The sequence below is a fragment of the Ailuropoda melanoleuca genome, chromosome 14 (genome assembly GCF_002007445.2).
Source record: "Ailuropoda melanoleuca isolate Jingjing chromosome 14, ASM200744v2, whole genome shotgun sequence".
NCBI classification, from domain to species: domain Eukaryota; kingdom Metazoa; phylum Chordata; class Mammalia; order Carnivora; family Ursidae; genus Ailuropoda; species Ailuropoda melanoleuca.
This window is the reverse complement of record NC_048231.1, coordinates 41962474-41982275: the sequence shown is the minus strand read 5'-3', so window position 1 is coordinate 41982275 and position 19802 is coordinate 41962474. Positions and strand designations below refer to the sequence as shown.

At 63.5% G+C, this 19802-nt stretch overlaps 2 protein-coding genes across 4 annotated transcripts in view; both read right to left on the bottom strand.

Moving 5' to 3' along the window:
• The window catches only part of SUSD2 (sushi domain containing 2), an 11997-nt gene extending 5290 nt beyond the window's left edge, over positions 1-6707 (bottom strand). The window contains exons 1-13 of one of the 2 annotated variants that reach the window (XM_034642008.1): positions 6561-6707; positions 4804-5011; positions 4555-4706; positions 3934-4101; positions 3187-3361; positions 2855-3056; positions 2606-2691; positions 2266-2534; positions 2048-2191; positions 1796-1954; positions 720-968; positions 334-606; positions 29-205 (exon numbers count right to left, since the gene is read on the bottom strand). In XM_034642008.1, the coding sequence (XP_034497899.1) occupies positions 29-205; positions 334-606; positions 720-968; positions 1796-1954; positions 2048-2191; positions 2266-2534; positions 2606-2691; positions 2855-3056; positions 3187-3361; positions 3934-4101; positions 4555-4706; positions 4804-5011; positions 6561-6636 (2338 nt within the window). In that variant the 5' untranslated portion in view covers positions 6637-6707. The remainder of the gene's footprint in view (positions 1-28; positions 206-333; positions 607-719; positions 969-1795; positions 1955-2047; positions 2192-2265; positions 2535-2605; positions 2692-2854; positions 3057-3186; positions 3362-3933; positions 4102-4554; positions 4707-4803; positions 5012-6560) is intronic. The other variant, XM_034642009.1, reaches the window with a different exon arrangement.
• Positions 6708-8854: 2147 nt separating this feature from the next.
• The window catches only part of CABIN1 (calcineurin binding protein 1), a 125024-nt gene continuing 114076 nt past the window's right edge, over positions 8855-19802 (bottom strand). For both annotated transcript variants that reach the window (XM_034642006.1, XM_034642007.1), the window contains exons 26-30: positions 18925-18999; positions 15738-16020; positions 10747-10908; positions 9485-9711; positions 8855-9395 (exon numbers count right to left, since the gene is read on the bottom strand). In XM_034642006.1, the coding sequence (XP_034497897.1) occupies positions 9252-9395; positions 9485-9711; positions 10747-10908; positions 15738-16020; positions 18925-18999 (891 nt within the window). In that variant the 3' untranslated portion in view covers positions 8855-9251. The remainder of the gene's footprint in view (positions 9396-9484; positions 9712-10746; positions 10909-15737; positions 16021-18924; positions 19000-19802) is intronic.

Sequence of the window (19802 nt, the reverse complement as noted above, 5' to 3'; positions counted from 1 at the left end):
GGGGGGGGGAGGGCAGCGCAATCCTCACCTGGCTGGCACATGGGGCTGGGCCTGGACCAGGTGCCATCAGCCTGGCAGGTGCTGGCCTCTGCCCCAAACAGGCTGTAGCCGCTGTTGCAGTGGAAGTAGACGGTGGAGCCCGACAGGTACCCGATACCCTCCTTGCGCCCATTGGGGGGCGGAGCCAGCCAGCCGCAGGACGTCACTGGGGGAGGGGACCAGGAGCAGAGCACGGGATGTAGCCACTGGCTGACCCCTACAGCTGCCGGCTTAGGAGGTCACGGCCCAGCATAAAGCGCCCACCCCACGGCCGGCGCCCCTAGCCGCCCTCACCGGGCTGCAGACTCTGCACGCGATGCTGGTGCCACTGGTGGGCCGTCCGCGTGGCATTGCCTACACGCAGGCTCCCGGTGGCCATCACGTCAAATGTGCAGAACTGGTTGTCCCCACACACTTCAGCTGCCTCAGCGGCCAGACTGGGGTTGGGGATGGTCTCCTCGGGGAACAGGGGCTGAAAGGTGTGGTCGTGCTTGGACTGATACAGGAAGTTGTTGACCAGGAACCAGGAGTCATAGGTGAGCAGGGACGAGGCGTTCTCCACCGCCCCTGCGGAGACACGCAGTGGGTCTTGTGGTGGCCACGGGCTCTGGAGTCTCTCCCCTCACTTCCACTGCCATGTTCTCCAGCCCCCACCCCCAGTGGGCCTCGGGGTCACTCACAGTCGGCCCCAAAGCGGAACAGCTCACGGGAAGCAGCCTTGGAGGGCAGGACCTTCCCGTTGCGCAGGGTGAAGTCATCTGTGGGGTCATTGTTCAGTGTACCGAGAAGGCCTTGCGTGTGGGTAAGGAACTTCTCAGGCAGGAGGACAGTCACACTCAGGAATGGCCCCTGGACGCTGACCTCCAGGCCAGCCCCTGAGGACAGCATGATGGATATACTGTCTTCGGCAGCTACGGACAGGAACATTCCTGGGCACAGGAGGAAGTGGGGTCAGGGCTGCGCGCTCAGGGCACCGTGTCGTGACTCCACAGCTCCAGCACGAGTGCGTCAGCATCCGTGGGTTTCCAGGGAAGGCGAGGGCGTCCCCAGAGCCAGCCCCGCTCTGACACTCCCTCACTCCAGGTCCACACCTGTACCGGGACTCCCCCACTGGCATGAAGACCCCTCACACCGAGGCCCTGCCTGGGGGCCACCTGTTGGCCCTTGCTCCTTGAGGAAGGCAGCAGCCATGCCCACCTCTGACCTTCTGGGGGATCCCTGTACCCTCTGCGGCAGCAGGCCCATCCCAGGTCCCCACCTATCCCAACCGCATGAACTCAGTTCCCTGAGGCAGCACCACCATAGAAGGGGGTGGGCAGGGGGCTGCTCCTTAGCCCTCAGGACCAGCCAGCGTCCTGGAACCAGGCGATTGCTATCATTGCAGCTTGCGGCTTGTCGTCCCACCATCTGGCATCTCAGGGTTCTGATCACAGGTCTGGGGCTCCATGGGTGTGAAAGCACGAGATCAGACCAGGTCCCCAGGCTGGACCTCCCTACCTGGGGCCTAGAACCTCACCTGCCATACAGTTGGGGGCTGAGGACATGTGTCCACTGTGCTGGGCCCCTCACCATGGGGTGCAGGGGGGGTGGGCTTGCACCCCTGTGCTAGGGACAGCATATGGGTCCTATTGAGAGGCCTCCATCTGGGCATCCATGTTCTGAGACCCAGGGCTGCCCGGAGAGAGGCAGGGAGGCTCAGGCGGGAGGGAAAGGGCATGAGAGCGGCCCAAGGAAACTCCCCGGCCGTCCCACTCACCCTTCAGGTCCATCCAGCTCTGCTCGGTAAAGCTGAGCACCTCCTGGTTCAGCAGCACCTGCAGGACCCCCTCCCCACCTGCTAGCCGGACCTCCAGCACGTCAGAATTGCCCTCCTGGACAGCCACGGCCGTCAGCCCTGTGCCTCGGTCCTGCGTGCCTGGGGGGTGCGTGCAGAACGTGGTGCGCTCAGCTCCAGCCCTCCTCCTGGGAAGGCCCTGAGCCACCCAGAGCCCGCGGGCCCCAGCCTCACCGTCAGAAGTTGTCCGGGGCTGGGCCCGCCCCTGCACCCTCAAGTTGGTCAGCGTGGCCTCCAGCAGCACGTATTCACCACGCCCGTTGAACGAGAAGTTGGCACCATCGAAGGTCACAAAGTGTGGGTCCCCGAAAGCGGAGGCTGGGGAGAGCAGAGGGTCAGGAGGGCCGCGCAGGCAAGGCCCTGCCTGAGGCCCAGCCTCGGCTGGCACCCACCTAGGCGCGACGGCCGGTAGCTGCGACAGTCACTGGAGGGCCGCCGCCGCATGTACCGCGAGCACTCGGGCGCCCAGAGGCAGCAGTGGTAGAAGCTGACAACATCGTAGAGCCAATGGGAGAGACCAGGCACGCGGGGCGGCGTGCGGAATGGGGGCGCACCCCAGTCGTGGCCACGGTCCGGGGTGCTGCCCCCGGTTGAGTCGGCCGTCAGGAGCAGGGTGCCGGCCTCCGTGTAGCAGCACTGCTGACCGGAGGCGTACCGGGGGCTGGGGGCGAGGACGGGTCAGGGCCACTGTGGAACCCCGGTCCCCACCCCGACCACCGCCCGGGGGCTCACCTGGCTTGCACGGAGCGCACACAGTGCACGGCCCCAGGGTGGTAGGTGCACACGCTGCCGTGCTCGATGTCACAGCCATAGTCCGTCTACAGAGCAGGACGTTGCTGTCACCTGGGCCAGCCCCAGGCTCTGCCGGCCCCTCCCTGACCCCAGCCCAGCCTCCCTGGGTCCTCTAGCTACCTCCCCACCCCAACTGCCTCCAGCTGGCCTCTCGCCCTCTCCTGGGCCCCGACTGGGCTAGGGGCTCACGTGGAAGCGGCCAGAGTCAGCCCGGGCCTGTGCCAGGGTGCAGGGGCAGTCAGGCAGCTCCTCCAGGAAGTTGGGCAGTTGGTCCTCCAGCTCCTCCCAGGCCAGGCACTGGGCCCGGGCCCAGGCCTCGGGGTCCGCCTGGAAGTCCTCACCCAGGTGCCAGGCCAGAGCGTGCTCGTTGCTCCAGACTGCGTGCACGTCCCTGTGGGGGCCACACACACGCTGAGGGCTGTACCCACCCTCCCTTCCCCAGCCCCTGGCTGTCCCTGTCCAGCGTGCTGAGCAGCGGCACATGCCAGCAGCCCAAGCTCTGCGTGGCCGGCGGCCCTTACTTCTCCCCCGCGTAGTATTTGCTGTTGACGATCCGAAGTGCACCCACTTCCCATCTCTGGTAGTTCTGAGGAGCGGGTTTTGGAGTGAAGGTGAAGAAGCCAGAGTTGGGGATGCTTGTGGCCAGGGGGTACAGGTACGACCACTTTGCTGCCCACTTATCTGAATATGGCTTCCCTGAGGGAGAGAAGGCCTCAGTCAGCCCTGGGGTCCCTCCAAAGAGTCCCGGGGCCCCTCCAGAGTCCTGGGGCAGAGGAGGGGCCAGGAGCCCATCTTCAGTGCCCAGAGAGGCCTGACAGATGGACAGACAGATGATTCCCCAGAGGAAGGCCCACCCTGCTGCCCCAGCAAGGACGCTGGCTCAAGTGACCATCATCTCCTCCTCCCACATGTTAGGGTCCCGGCCCCACCTTGAGGCCAGGCCTAGAGCCATGCTAGCAGTCCAGGGGCTTGGGGATTCTGGTGGAGCAAGCTTTTTCCATTTCCAAGGCAAGCCTTGGATCCAAGGGCTGGGAATGTCCATACCTCCTCCTGGAGCTGGGCCCAAGCAGCCAGGGGTCCCCAGTGCCCCCCGACTCCCACACTGCCCCCAGTTCCTCTTTCCTGCCTGTGCTCTTGCTGCTCAAAATCCCCACCTGGGATGTGGCCTTGCCTGGAATCCCCTTGCTCCCACCTCTGCAAGCCCCACACTCCCAACCCTACAGGCCTGCAGCGCTCCCCCCGTCAGTCCAGCCTTGGGCCAGCCTTACCTGTCTCCTCATAACCCCAGAGCTCGATGGTGACAAACTGTGTGGACAGAGCCGAGGGCTCCCAAGTCAGGGAGAGGTTACCCGTAATGCCAGCGGTGCCGTAGTATTGCCAGCGGGTCTCATTCACCAGCTCACTCTTCTCCGTCTTCGACACTTTGTTGGGGTGCACTGGGCAGGGGGTGAGGGGTGAGCAAAGGCCTGAGTCCCAGGGGCTCTGAGAGCTGGGGGTGCCTCCCAAGGACAACACATGGCAGTCCCATTCGAGCACGGTCTCTCCTAGACCCTCGTGTCAGGAAAGGACAAGAGGCTGTGGGAGAGGTGGGGCCCTGCCCTCTGTTGCCCAGGCCTCTGGGCTTCCCCTGGCTTGGCTGAGTCGAGTGGCCCACCTTGCCAGGGGACCCCTGAAGCCCCCAACCCCCTTTCGGGCCAGGCATCCTGTGTGGATGCCAGGCGGTAGGGAGAGGAGCTTGAGAGCCCTCGCCCCCATGATTGGGCGCACCTCCAGAGGGACTGGTTAAGCCAGAGCAGCAGGGCAGAGCTGCAGGCAAGGCGTGCATATATTAGCGCCAAGGAAAGTCCCTGTGGGGTGGGGGGGGCAAGGCTCAGGAAGGTGGGTCTCACCAGCTAGCCAAGTCCCAGAGCGGGGAAAGGAGCGACCATTGTCCATGGAGAGGGTGAAGGGGATGCGGCCCGTCTCATACAGCAAGGGGGACACGCAGTGCACATGTCCAGAGGAGTCCACGTGCCCGAGGGTCTGGATGCTCTCCTTAAACCTGTGGGGGTTGCAGGTGGCAGGAAATGCTGGGCCCGGGTGGGGGGACCCCAGCCAGCCAGCTGCCCCTAGGTGCCCAGCAGGCACAGATCTCACACCTGCAGATCACACCATCCGTGGGGTTGAACCAGTTGAGGTGCTGCACTACGAAGTCCTTGCCGCCCATCATGGAGCCCGAATAGGGCGAGACTTCTAGGCAGAAGTCCCGGAAGTCCGAGCAGCAGGTGCTCAGGCCGAAGCAGGTCGGGTGGCAGGAGCACAGCTCATCCCGGTCTCCACAGCGGTGGGAACAGCTCCCCCGGGCACCTGGAGGAGAGGGTTCTGAGCGCCCGGCTGCCCCACGGGCAGGGCTGGCATTTATTTTCCCAGAGCCCATGAGGGAGAAGCATCCCCAGGAGAATGCGGGCCAGGAATCGCACTGACCACCAAGCGAACACAGTAGAAACCCACAGGGCCCGTGGGGTGATGGATCCTTGGTACAAATGACCTAGCAGTTGCCTGAATGACTTGCTAGAAGGAGGGGCAATAAGGGCAAATGTAAGACATACATTTTTGCAGCATCAAGAGGAGACTCTTGATGGGAGGCTGACCTTCAGCCACCAAGTCCCAGAAGACCGCATCCTCAGATGGCCAGAGGTGGCTGAGCCCCTGACCCGGACTGGGAGCTGCCCCTATTCCTGGAAGGGTCGGTGGACCCAGCCTGGCAGACCGTCTGGGGTCTGGGGACATGGCTACTCCGAGTCCCACTGGAGGCCTGCCAGGGTCTCATTCCCCAGGCTCGGTGTGCCCCATCTCCCTTTGCCAGGCAACACTGGCTCAACGACTGTGGCCCCCAAAGGAGCCCTACCCTGAGGGGAGAGGGTGAGGGGTGCTCCCCTCCTCTGAGGAGAGAGGAGGGTCATCTCCAGTAGAGGGCCCAGCAGGGCCAGGGTGAGGGAGAGGGTGGTTTGGCGCGGGGTTGCGGACATCAGGCCTCAGCTCTTACTGCCATGGGGACCCAGGACAGGGCCTTAGCTTCAGGGAATCCGTCCCTCTGTAGCAGGTGTGGCTGGGCAGGCTGGAGGGTGGAGACTGCGGGGGGATTGCAGACACCGAGGCAGGGATCACACATCCCACCTGGCCCTTCCCTGCCACCCCACCAAAGGGGGCCAGTCAAGGGCTGGGGCTGGACCTGAGCCACCGGGGTGACCCCATTTCACCCAGTGCAGGGCCTGGCACGCAAAAGCGTCAATAAATGTTTATTGACAGAGGATGTGATGGCTCAAGGGAGTGGGGGAGGAGGCTGAGCGATGCCAGTAAGTGAGATAAGTGGCTGAAGGGTGGTGGTACTTCCATGAGATGGGAGATAGGGGCGTGGTGGGGGGCAGGGCGCATTGGTGGTGCTGGGGAGCCTGCCACTGCCAGCCCAGCCCAGTGCGAGGCTCTGTAGTAGGAGCCTTCCTCCAGACTTTCCCGGGTTCAGCCCCACCCTGGTAAGGACCCACACTGCTGCCTCTCACCTGTCAGGGGGCTCAGTGGGGCTGGGGGCTCCTCCATGTGTGAGCACACCCTCCCACGGGGGCTCGGGGCTGTAGGCAGAGGGCTCTCCTGAGCCCTCCGCCGGCCCTGGGCCACCTCCCTCCCAGGCAGCCGGCACCTCCCAGCTCCCAGGGGGCTTGGGGGGGCGGAGCCCAGACTCCATCCCACCAGCAGCCCCGGGACCCTGGGTACCCCAGAATTTCTTCTCGCAACCCACAGTACAGTCCCAGGTGGCCTGACAGATGGACAGAGGCTGAGCAGAGGGGCGTCTACCCTGGGCCTGGCTGCAGCAGGCAGGCAGGCTAACCCCGGGATAGAGGGCAGGGTGGGGGCGTACCTGCTGCAGGCCGGGGGCCCGGGCCAGGGGCTGTCGCGAGCAGCAGCAGGGCCCAGAGCAGGACGGGCAGCTTCATGGTGCAGCCTCAGTCCGCAGCCTGCAGCGCAGCACTGGCTGGGCGGCTGCGGGCCGGCTAACTCCCCTCGGCCTGGCCCCGCCCGCCCCGCGCACCGCGCTGCCGCNCCGCCCCGCCCCGTTCCGCCCCGCCCGGTCCCCTCTCAAAGTCCACGGGTTCCCCCGGGGGCCAGCAGGGCCCAACCTGCCCCGTTAGCACATTCCTGGCCCCGCGGCCCGGGATTCGGGGGGAGGGGGTCGCGCCTTCAGGGGTTGGATCCAGCTGTTCAGAGGCTGACACCTAGACCACGAGATCCCACCTCTGGCCCAGCCCGAGGAGGCCGGGGTGGGACTCCGCGGGGGCTGGGATCTGGTGGGGTGGGTTAGGCGGGGTGGTTCTCGCAATCTCAGGATTCCAGCGCCCAGAGGCCCTCAGCCACAGACCTCTCATCCCTCCTCCTCGGCTTCCCTGCCCAGAGCAGGTATTCCCAATTCCTCCCCACAGCCTCGCAGGGAGGGGCAGCAAGTAACTTCCTGCTGATCGCTGGTGTGCGTGGGTGCTGGAGGAGGGGATCCCCTTTGGAGGGAGGTGAAGGCTGTGGGAGCAGCCCAGCCACGGCATGTTAACAGTGGGGTTAGGGGCTGAGACCAGAGAAGCCTGCCCTGGAATCCCTGGAGTGGCGCTGGTGTATGAAACAAGGCTCCGGAGGAGAGCCACCCTGCCCCACCCATCCCTGGCTTTCATTCATAGAATTTGCATAATCTCTTCAGTGTTCTCCCTTCTCACTGTGCAAGGGAGGGAAGGGAGGTCCAGATGTAGACAGGTGGGATCAAGGTCACGGGGAGAGGCTGCAGTGCCCGGCCAGGGCCCAGGCAGCTTCTCGGAGACCCCCCACTCCACTCCTGAGGCCTGGGACTCATTTGGGCCCTGCCACCTGGTCTGGGTGTCGAGACAGACAGATGGTTCTCTCCCCAGGATGCGGTGTCCAAAGGGGACACATTCCCAGGCCTTGAAGGGAGGTGAAGCTGGTGGGGGCTATGAGCTGAAGCCATCTGGCTGTGATCCATCTCAGTTCCTGCGATCTGGCCGGCCCCTGTTCCCTGGGCACACCCCTTCCAATCCGGCGGGTGGGTCTGCAGTTTCGTCAGAGAGGCGGCTCCTATAGCTGTCAGGAAAGCCAGTTTGGGTAGTTAAAAGCCACATCTCCCAGCTTGGTTGCCGGGGGCTCGTGTGACCTCTATAGGCAGGTGCGGGGGGCTGGTGCTGGGACTCATCCCAAGCCCAGGGTCGAAGGTGTTCCCTGCGGCACAGGTCAGGGGAAGGAAGATGATAGGAATGCTACTGGGATGGGTCCCAGGTGTCCTGGGGGCCTGAGTGCCAGGAATTTGGGACGCTCCTGGGTCCCCATGATGGCTCTGCCAGGTGTGGGCTGGGGACCCTGGCAGGGCCTAGCCCATGAGGGGTACAGGGCAGCAAGGAGCATCCCCATCTCCCTCCTGGACAGAGAGCCTTTCCAGGGAGACCTCTGGGGGCAGGGCCAGCCCAGATCTGTGGAGGGAGACAGCTGGGTCCCCAAAGCACTGAGGGGGTTGTGAAGGGCAGGCTGGGGCCCCTGCAACCTGTGCCTCCCCAACACAGATGTATTTGGAGCCTGAGAGAACAGAGCCAGCATCGTGGGCTTGTATAATGCTCTGCTGTCACCTCTAAAAAATGAATTTTTGAACAAGGAGCCCCAATTATATGTTGCACTGAACCGCACAACTTATCTGGCCAGTCCTATCAGACGGCAAGTGTGGTGGGAGGTAAGCAGCTTTCCTGCCAGCCCCCACCTCCCCCTTCCTGACACTGACCCTACCTGTCAGGGTCCCCTGCACTGAGTCCCCATCGCAAGAGAGTTCCTCAGCACCGCCTGGGTGCTGCGGGCTCCCTGCTGCCTCCTCCTCCCACCCCTGTGCACACTCCAGAGGGGCAAACTCCACCCGCACTCTTGAGTCCTCCAGGGGACACTCGTGAGACCCCTTCCAGGCCTGGCTCCAGGCCCACCCAGAGGGTCCGCGCAGCTTGGCATATGCTCACCTCTCCCCACCGACTCCCTCCCTCCCTCCCTCCCTCCTCCAACTCCCGCCTGCTCTTGAGATGCCCAAGGGCGGGTCCCTGACCAAGAGGAAGAAGGGCCCACAAACCCTGGACACCAACTGGTTGAGGGAGGTCCCCGGGGACTGAACAAAGAGGCAAAAACAACTGTTCCATCTTTATTAGAAAAGAAACCAAAAAAAGGGAGTGGGGCGAGCCCAACCCTAAATGACCCCTCCACTGTGACACAGGCAGAACCCGGCCCACCCGGGCGTCAAGGTGTGGACATGGCCACCCGGACTGGGCTTGGGCACATTTGTACAAAGTCAACATTTCATAGAAAAGGATGCCAGCCCTGCTATGTGAGCTGCGGCCGGCTTCACGTGGCCAAGCTCAGCCTCCTCTGGGCCCCCATGCAGTGGGGACAGACGAGAGCCCAAGCGGGTGGGGAGGACACCGCGAGGGACGGAGGCTGGGCAGACTGGGGTCTGCGTGGGGAACAGTGCTCCACCTGGGCCTGGCACACGCCGAGGGGCTCAGGCCAAGGGGGGCGGCTCCAGCCCTCAGATGTCCATGTAGTCGTCATCCTCATCCGTCTCACTCTCCAGAGAGGACTCCTGGCTTGACGTCTCCAGGACCTCCAGGGCCGGCTGGCACAGGCTCTCCTTCCGCACGTTGGCGGCCGACTGGGCAGACAGGATGGCGGACTGCACACAGAGCAGGCAAGGCAGCGGTCAGGGGTGGCCCGGGCCTGGCCCCGGTCCCGCCCATGCCCCCCCCAAGCACCCGTGATCACCTTCAGCTTCTGCTTGGTCTCCTCCGAGATGCTGCCTTTGGGTGAGAGCAGGGTTGGGGTGGGCGGTGTGACGGTGATCTCAGGGGGAAACTTGGTGGCGGCCGAGGGGATGACCAGCTTCGGCATGCTCGGCAGGAGGCGCGATTTGGCCCGGCCGGGCTCTGCCTTGCCGGGGGGGCCCTCGGGTGGCTGGGCACTCGCACCGCTGGGCACCTTGGAGCTGGTGACTGTGGGGTGGATCGTGGGAGCTGAGCCTGGCTCATGGCCTCCTAGGCCTGCCTGCCCTTCCCTGGCTTGGGCCTCAGTTTCCCCTCTGGAAGACAGAAGCAACCAAGAACGCCTCCTCCGGCTACATCAGACCCAGGGTGCTTTCTCTCGGCCTTCTGGTCTGTGCTGGCTGGCAGGCTCCAGGTCGCCTCCTGTGTCTGCCTCCCTGACTGCCCAGGTCTGGCTCTGGGCTGTGGGGCCTGGGGCCTAGGACCCTCTGAGGAGCACAGTGCACTCTGGGAGCCCAGGGCCTAGGAATACAGGCAAGGCCCTGGAGCTTTCCCAGGGATTCTGCAGGCCCTCCAGGCACTGTGCACACACGCACTGTCGCATCCCTGCAACAACACTAGGATGCAAGTCCACAGCCCAGGGAGGATGTGGGCCTGTGCCAGTCACTTGGCTCCAGGGCTGCATGCCCCCAGAGCCTGGAGGTGGCAGTTCCGGGGCTGGCGGCCTCCGGGGAGCTGTGAGCGTTAGGAGCCACAGGGTCTCGGCTGGGCTGGTCTTCACATTCCTCAGAGGGCCCATGGCTTTAAAAGGAGTGGGGCTTACTCAGAGCCCATGCCTGGCTCCATGGGGCTGGCACCAGGCCCTACAGTCCTGAGTAGGGTCGATGAGATCCTTGAACCTGAGGAATCCTGAGGGGGCTGGCCAGTTGGGAAAGGGTTTCTACCCACACGGATGACTACGACACAGACAACTGTCTGGCGGGACTGGCCACCCCTCTGCCTGCCCCTGATTCCTCTTTCCTCGTGTCAGCCCCTCCCCTGGCCCCGTCGCGGGGCGGGGGGCTCCTCCCCGGGACTAAGCAGCCTCAGCTTGGGCTGGCCGCTGGCCCTCGCTAGTCTCTGTGGAGCTGGAGGTAGATAATGAGGGGCTCTCCACCCCCAGCTCTTCAGCCCAGGCCTCCCAGCCCAGCGGCCGCTCCACTCGGCCTTTCCCACCACTGGGTCCTCCCGGGCAAAGCTCCCCCAGCTGCTCGCAATTTGCCTTACCCTGGCTGCAGGTGGGTTCGGTGCCTGGCCGGGGCGTGGGCTCTGTGGGCCGGCAGGGCTCTTTCGAAGGGCTCTCGGGGACGGTCTTCACCTGCTCACTGTGCAGTGGCTCCTGCGGCGGGAAGCCCACGCCCTCTGTCCCTCCTGCCAGCTCTTCTTCCTCTGTGGGGACACGGGAGTGCTGCAAGTTACAATCCTCACCCAGCCTGGAAGACAGGGCCCCTCCCTCCTGAACCCTGGGACACCTGGCAGGAGACCTGCGCTGAGGCAGCTGCTGGACCAGCAGGGGCTTCTCTCGAACAATCGCATGGGAGGGGCCAGGCTGGCACTGGCGGGAAACCACTCCCCCTACAAGTGGACACTGGTGGGGGCGGCTCACTAGCTGGGGTCACTGTGTGCCTGACACAGCACAGGCCCCCAGCCCCATCAAACACCGTCACGGGACTTTAGAGGTGGGCTCACGGGCTCTCCCCTCTAGCCTGGGGAGCGGCACTCAGAAACGTAGTCAGGACCCGAAACCAAACCAGCTAGCTAAGACCAAAGTGGATGGAGTGGTGTGCTGGCACCGTGCCCTCCCGCCAGGCCACACCTTCCCTGGCATGAGGCAGGGCCCGGGAACTGGCCTCCTTTGAGCCAAGGCCCCATGGGCCCGAAGGGTGCCGACTGCGCCTATGGCCGCCAGCCAGGCTGTTAGTCAGCATCAGTCCACCAGCTCCCAGCCCCCAGGGGCCCGCCTGCAGCCACCCCTCAGCTCTGCCGTATCCAGGCTTCCTCACGTTCCCTTCCTCACCTTACTCCTCTCTTCCTTCTTATTCAGGCCGAGACGGCCATCACCCCGCCACCCTTTCATTCCCCCACTTTCCCATCAAGTCCTTCCTCCTCCCCCTTCTCCAGCAGGTGAAGCCTCCCTTTACCCCATCCCGGGCCAGGCAGGAGTGAAAGCTCCTGCGACAGGGAAAAAGATGGGGTGACTTAGCACCCTGGCCTCCTGCCTGTTGGCTTCCAATTCCCGGAGAACAGAGCCTTCCCTGGCTGCCCACACCATGAGCCAGTCCCTCCCTTCCCCAGGCCCCACTGCCTGGCAGCCATGGTCACAGCCTCTTTGTCCCAGGGTCCAGCCCCCTACACGATGGCAGGCAGGGATGAGCACCTCGGAAGGCTCCTCCTGCTGCCCTCCTGGACTCGGGCAGGAGGGACCACAGCCGGAATCCTGTGCCACTGGGTCAGGACTCGGTTCACTGTGGCTGGGCACGCACTCACAAAGCAGGCCCAGCGGGTGTCTGCTCCAGGCCTTTCTTTAGGTGGTAACGCTATGCCTGCCTCTGCCCAACCTCTTCTCAGGCAGCTGTTCCCTAAGGGATTTGGAGGAGCTGTCTGGGTGGCCTGGAAGGGCAGTTGGCTTCCTTGCTGATAGGTATCTGTAGGACAGGAGCATGATGGTGGGGGGGCAGGGTGCAGGGAGGGCCTGGAGCTGGCAAAATGGATGGAGGCTGCCCTCAGGGGGACCAGGTGTCAGGCTGGCTCTCTCCTACCCCAGGGGACTGTCTTGATGGGCCACCAGGAGGAGAAGGGACACTTGGGGCAAGGGCATTTAGCAGAGCGCTTCAGGCATGTGGGGTAGAGCTCCCTAGGTCAGGCAGCCCCCTCCCCTCGTCAAGACCACCCTGGAGGCCTGTGAGGAGGGCTGCAGGTGGGCCTGAGCAGGAGGGGATCAACCTGGGGGCCCAGCCTTTGGAGAAGGGCCTTATGGGCCCCCCTGGCCTCCCAGACCACAGCTTCTCTGTCAGTGGGAAATATACAGCCAGGCTGGAATCCTCTGCCGTCAGGCCACTCTCCCTCCTCCCCTGGGCAGACTCATGGCCTGGGTACCAGGTCCCCAAGGACCAGTGTCCTGGAAGTGCCAGCCCTGACTCAGACTCTTCCTGGCTTCTCGAAATGGCATGAGGCCGGCACTGCAGCCTGCTCAACTCACTGGCTGGAGGTGCCCTGCTGAGGCAGGCGCTTTCCTTACCTAAAGGCTGGCCCCATGGCCTGAAGTGTCCTTTCTACTCTTTCTCCCTGATCTAGTTCCCCACTCTGAAGGCGTGACCCCTCAGCAAAAGGGACCCTCACTCACTTGTGGGCCCGGCACTATGCTAGCATGAAACCAGGTCTGGGCCTGTGGTGGGCAGGCACCCAACAAAGAACACATGCTCAGTACAAAGGTGGGAGGTGGGGGGACACATGGTTAGGAGTGTCCCTGAACTCCCCAAGGGGATGCATCTGCCGCATGAGGCCAGCCGCCTTGGTCAGCACAACCTGGGCGGCTGGGTGAGGTTTCAGCTAGTGACCAGGGAAGCTTGAGAACACCCCCGGCCATCTGCAGGCTGCAGCAGGTGGGACAAGTTGGGAGTGGACACCGCCAGCCACTGTCGGCTGCCTTCCCCTGGCTGGAGCCAGAAGGCCTGGGTGAGGGGCACCCTGGTGAGGGGCAGGGCAGCGCTGTCCACCTTGGGGACGGTGCCAGTCAAGGTCTCCTCTGAGGCTGCCTTCCCCGTTCTCGCACCTTGGGGACAGTGTCCTGGGAGGATCCGTCCCAAGCCTGCTCTCTCAGGTGGCTTGCGGCCTCCTGTGCCTCCGTCTCTGGCTGCAGCCCCCAGCCTGTACACCCTCTAGTTCCTGGGCACCTCCGCAGGGCAGGCCTGCCCTTGCTGTCTGTCCAAACTCACAACCGGGTCTGGGCTGCCTGCTGGGCACCAGCACAGGCAGATTAGATCACGTCCCCGGGCCACCCTGCCACCTCTGGGGAACCAGGAGGTGCTAGGCAGCTCCTTCCCGGTGCTGTCCCTGTCCTGGAGGCTGTGGGAAGTGGGCTCAGAGGCGATGTGCCCATCCCAGTGTGGCCCTCATGCCACCCCAGGGAGCTCTGGGAACCATCGGGGTGGCCACCCCAACACGGCCAGCCAAACACCACCTGCCTGCAGACCCCGAGGCAGCCCCAAGAGGCCGGCAGGTCGCTCCACACCAGGTCCATGCGTCACATATTCTCCACCCACGGCCACCCCCACCGCCGGTGTCATGTAAGAGTTCCATTCTAGCAAAAGGCTGTTCAGTTTAGTTTGAGGGAAGGCAATAAGAAAGGATCAATTCTCCAGGATGAACAACACTGGAAAGTACATGCTCTTCCACTGACCTAACACAGGGAAAGAACGTGCGACTCAGTCTGGGGCCTGCTTGCGGCCAGGGCATGGTGAGCAGAAGAGGCAAGGAACGCAGCCAGGCTCCAGGCGGCCTGCTGGCCCCACCTCCTGGTATCCGCACCCTGACCTTCCCACCCTGTACCCGCTTATGTGTGGCCAACACCCGTGATGGTCACTCGCTTCCAAGATCAGGTTATAAAGGACAGTGCGGCTTCCTTCGAGTGCTCCCTCTCTCTCAGACCCCGGGCCCTGGGCCACGACGTGGGGACACTCAGCAGCCTACGGAGAGGCCCACAGTGGAGGAACTGAGGCCTCCAGCCAACAGCCAGTGAGAACCTGAGACCTGCCAGCAACCGGGAGAATTGAGATCACCAGCTGACAGCCTGATGCTCGGGAATTCCGGATTCTCAGGGGCTACGGGATCACTGCGGTGAGTCAGGTGGAGGCCAAGACAGCCGAAGGTGCGGGAGGAAACACCTGGAGGGAGCCAAGTCTCCGTGGGAGTGAGCGATTTCAGAGGGCTGTGGACTCCCGTCGTCAGTGTCCTCCGACATCACCACAACCAGACCCCGCGCAGTGGCTGGGCTCACTCTGCCAAGCACTGAGCTGAGTGGGTATCACCTCCATCTGACGCACGGTGTGCTGGACACGGCGACGCGCCCAGCACACGGAGGGGAGCAGGGACAGCCAAGGGCACCTGGTGGTGGAACTGGTCTTTGCCCTGCAGCCTTCAGAGGCTCCCTCAGAACGAACAGCTGCAGGAGCTGACTTAAGGGAAGTGATTCTTCAGCTCGTGGGGCCACGACCAGTGTCATTGTAAGCGACGGGGCAGAGGGTCCCTATACTTCCCCAAAGCAAACTGGGGACTGGCATCAGGTGAGAAGAAGCACCTGACGCCTGCGCTGTAGGAAAGAGCGAAGAGAGGGAGCACTGCCACCCTTGGCCTCCACTCCACCCTGCTTGTTGCCACCACCACCACACTCAGGGCAAGGCAGCATGGTCAAAAGGCTGCACGGGACTGTGACTGGGAGGACAGATGAGCCTGCAGGAGCAAAGGGCCAGTGCAGGGCCGCAGCAGGGGCCCAAGCTGGTCCCAGGAACAGGGCACAGAGGGCAGGGGAGGGCCTGGCATGGGGAGGTCAGTGTCCCCTCCCGGGAAAGGTGCAGACCCGTCTGCCCTCGGGTCTGCCAGCTGCTCCTGCCTGTGGGCTGCCGTCCCCAAGGGCATCTTGGGTTTTAGAAGGAACCAGGGCGCCCTCAGTCTGCCGGAGCCTGGGGCCGTGTTCCTTGTCCTTCACAAGCCCACCGACCAGCCTTGCCCTGCCCCATGCTGGCTGGCTTCCGTGTGCCTTGCCCACAAGGGCCCGGGCAGGAATGCCCCCAACCACAGCAGGTCCCTGTGAGGCCTCCAGGAAGCCGAAGTCAGAACACCTGCTCCTCCCCAGAATTCCTACTTATCTATTCCGTCACAAGGGTTTGTGGTAAGAGAAATGAATGTGTAAACAGGCAAACACCTGATGTCAATGCTGGCTCCCTCCCTCCTCGCCACATCCCTGTCGGGGGCTGGTGTCCCTGCCTCCATTGTGGGATGGGAGGAAGGTTGGGAGAGTGATGGGCACACCAGTAGGTTGTGCCCCCTGCCCTCCAGGGCCCCCATGATGTGCTTCCCAAGGCTCACCAGGCTGGAGGTCGTCCTGGCCTCACCCCGCCCTGCCCCCACTCTCCATGCAAGGAGCAGGACTTGCTGCCACTGGTGGCAGGGGCCTGGGCCCAGCTCTGGCCTCACCGCCTAGTAGACGGGATGGGACTTACCTGGGCCCAGAGAGATCATGCTGGGGGTGGCCTCTGGCCTATGTAGCCGGGGGGACCCAGAGTCCTTGGACGGCTCTGGAGTGGAGGCCGACACTGAGGGAGGGCAGGGGATGATCGCCGTGGATGCAGCCGGTGCAGGGCGAGGCTTGGCGTGAGTGTCACTGGGCCGCTGGAGAGCATCGGCCGGCACAGGGTCAGGAGCCGTGGGGGCCACAGCCCCAGGGAAAAAGTTCTCTCGGCTGTCCTTGGGGTGCTTTGGGGTGGTAGGTGTGTCCCCTGCGGCCTGTGAGAATAAAGGGAGTTGAGGAAGGCTGGCTGGGCAGCCCAGAGCCCTTGCCATCCCACAGGACACCTGCCTGGGCCTGCCAACATGCCCTCATGGCACCTGATCCTGAGCCCCCCCACGCTGCCAACGAGGCCCCTAGGCAGCCCTTCGGGAGTCTGCAATGTGGGGAAACTGCTGGCGACCCACAGCCCCTCCCTGGGAGGATGTCCAGGAGCTGCTGATAGGGACCCAGCAGAGGGCCCGGGGCTGGCCAACCTCACGCTCCCACTCCTGGGTCGTTGCGCCCAATGTGGGGACTGCAGTAGCACCAGGTCAGTCCTGGAGGGTGATTTCCCAAGGGCCACTGGTAGGACCATCCCAAGGGAGCTGGGTGACACCAAGAGTCAGCTTCCTGAGTTCAAGACTGCAGCCCCAAAGCCACAATGCTGGGTAGCCTGGCTTCAGTCTCCCCAGCAGCTCCCACCACAGGCCTTCCATTCCTAGGTGAGCCAGGCCCACTGGGGCCTCCCCGTCTTCATCCACACAGTTCCCTCTGCCACCAGGCCCCTTCTGCTTTGCACACAAAGCCCATGCTCCTGTGGAGGCTGCAGCTCACTGAGGGCATGCTGCAAGGTGGGCCCCGTGTGTGAGCCGCCCGCCCCCCAGCCCCGGGCCGATGCACTATTGGAACCGGCCCATACCGGGGACAGTGGGAGTCCTCCTGGTGGCTGCAAGTGCAGGGAGGGCTCACACCTGCTGGGGGCACCTCGGTGCTGGGGAACGGCTGGCTCCCCGCTGTAACTCTGCCTCTTCTGATATCTGCTGTTTGAGATGTCTTGTCCCCAGTTTCATGAAGTCCGGGACAGACCCTGCGACTCTACTGTGTGACGTGTCTGGGATAAGCATGAGCTTCCAGGGCGAGGAGAGGCAGGACAGACCTGTCTCTCATGGGCGGACATGCCATAGAGAAGGTGGGTGCTGTGTCTGTCCTTGCAGGAGCCAGCCTCAGCCACGGCAGCGAGAGCCCTGAGCCTCTAATTATGTCCAGAGCACTCTCCAGGTGTGCGCTGGGCTGCCATGGCAACTGGGACATGCCTCCAGCAGAAAACGGACCCTCCCTGAGGGGCGGGGGAAGCAGGCTCAGGGCCGTGGCCACCCCCGTCCCGGCACTGGCCAGAGGTGGCCCCCCCCCCCCCCCCGGCTGGGTGCTGGTCCTCTTTGGGCCTCGATCTCTTTATCTAAGAAATGGGACCCTTCCCTGCCCTTGGCTCCTGCCAGCTCAGCACCTCCTTTAGCCACAGGACAGGGAAGGTACTGTCTGGGGCTTTCCTGTGTGGTTCTATCACTAGCACCTTTTAAAGGCTGCGTCAGAAACAGCCCTTCTCTGTCTGGAGTGCTCACTGCCCACCTGCCCCCATCTGGGTCAGCAGAGGAGGCAGGAGGGGACCCCTGGGGCCAAGCCCCAAACTGGGGCCCTGGGCAATCACTCCTGTCCCATGGTAGCAGAGGCTGCGGTGAAGGCCACGTAGGCCGCAGGAACCACACTGGCTGCACTGTGAACTCTGGCTGCTCTGGCAATGGTACAGCGGGGACTGCTGGTGGCCTGGGGCATATCTCCCCTGGGAAGCTGGTCCTCAGCTGGGGGATCAGCCCGCTTGGTCAAGATTGAACTGGACGTCCTCAGACCTAGAGTCTGGGCAGGGATGGTGGCCTGCTGCCCCATTTCACTGAGAGGAAGCCTGTCTGGACACTGAGGCATCCACCAGCCTGCTGCTGGGGAACCTGGGACTTGAGTCCCCAGACCGTAGGTGGATGGATGCCCACTGTCCTGAGATCCTGCCTCCGGACTCCCTGTGAGGTACTTCCCCAGGGGGGAGGTGCCAAGAGAGGGCCGTGTGTGGGCGAGGCTGGGGGGGCAAGACCTGCCCTCTTGTGCTGCTGCGGAAGGACAAGAGGCCACGCACATTCAAATGGCAAGTATCTGCCCTTTGACCCAACGACCCAGGCCCAAGGGTCACTCCTGCAGAAATGCCCATGTGTGGTGCAGGAAAATGCCCCGATGGCACTACTGAACAGGACTGCAATGTCCCCCCAGCTTTAGACCGGGTGCCCCCTTTCTCTGCTGGCCAGACCCTGACTATGGGCCTTTTCTTGAGCTGGGCCTCTCCCAGGAGACCCCTCTCCTTCAGCCCTGACCACTCACCCCCTCCTCAGTCCCACCACTCCTCAAAAGCTGTGGCCTCTGAGCCTCAAACCGATGGCTTCAGGGGCACTTACCCCCTGAAGGGCTCCATCCTACACCTCTCTCCTAGAAGAAGATCCACTGGCCAAAGCCCAGTGGGCCTCACCCCTCCTCCCTGACACCAAGTCACACTGGCGCATCTTCTGACATCTCAAACCCACCTGTTGCTCACTGGGTCCCTGCACCAGCCCATTGTCTTCCCTCAATAGCGGGGAGAGTCTTTCTCAGACCCAGCACCACTCTGCTCCCTCCCTTGCTGAATAAACCCCAGGACCCCCATCCATTCTGCTCCTAGCCAATTCACATCCCAGCCCATCACTTCCTCTACCTTTGTCCCAAATGAAGTCACTTTTCCAGGTGAGGTCAGCTGGGTAAGAACCATCTTCCCCATTTACAGAAAAAGCAGCTGAGGTGAAGGGACCCCTCAGGTCACACCCTCAGAGCTGGGGTCTGGGCCTGTCAAGGCCCCACCCACCATACGATGCTGCCCCACCTGGGCCAGCGATCAGGGGTTCCCTGGGGGCCTGAGGCTCAGCTGCCTCCCGTCCATCCCCCCTCGGCCCATGCTGACCTCAGAAACGGTCCCTCCTGAGGTGTGCCCACTTCTCAGTCTGCAGCCTGGGGCCCTGGCATGGGGTGGGCCCCATACGAGGAGGCGGCAGAGGCTGGGTTCAGCTCACCTGTCTCTGGGCGGCGGCCCCGAGGTGGGCCTGACAGAACTTCACGGCCTGCTCCAGCGCAGCCTCCTCGTCCACCTGAGCAAGGAGACGCTCGAAGTCAAAGGGCCCGGCCATGGTGGCTGGCCTCGTCCCGGCGCCTGGAGTGTGAGGACCAGTTCCTCTGAAGACCCCCCGACACTCCCGGGCTGGCTGGAGAGCATGGGCAGAAGCACACACCCATCTCCCGGGTCCATCCCCTGGGGCCACTACTCTGGGCCCAGCTGGTCCTGTGGAGATCACGTCTGGGACCGTGTCATATTGTGTCCTCAGGGGCTGAGGCTGGCGGCATCAGAGCCAGACCCTGCTCCTCAAGCGAGTGGGATGCGGGGCCTTTCAGGGTCTGAGGTCCAGGTGGAGGGAGGTCTGACTGACCCAGAGACCAAGAGCCCAAGGCACAGGGGGACGGCAACGAGGCCAGGGAGGCACAGGGCTGCCCTGGTGGAGCAGCGGGCAGGGCGTGAGGGAGACAGGCTGGGGCGGCAGGAGGAGCCAGGCTGGGGCAGGCAGGGCGGGGAAAGGCCCACCCTCACCAGCAGGGAAGGGAGGGCTTGGTTCTTCCTAATTCATCAGCAACAGAACCAAAGAAAGGTTGATCCTGGATGCTGGTAAGGGGGTGACAGAACAGGCACTCTCCAAAGGGCACCACAAACAGACACGATTTGGGAAGAAACCGCGTATCAGGACCGGCACCCAGGCTGAACCAGCCACTGCAGTTCTGGGGCTCTTTCTGTGCAGATCATTTTAAATAGAGAAATAACTGCATGTCTAATGTAGTAAAAAAATTATTTTTAAAAGGAAAACAAAAAATAAGTGTGGCAGAGCCGCATCACCTACTCAGG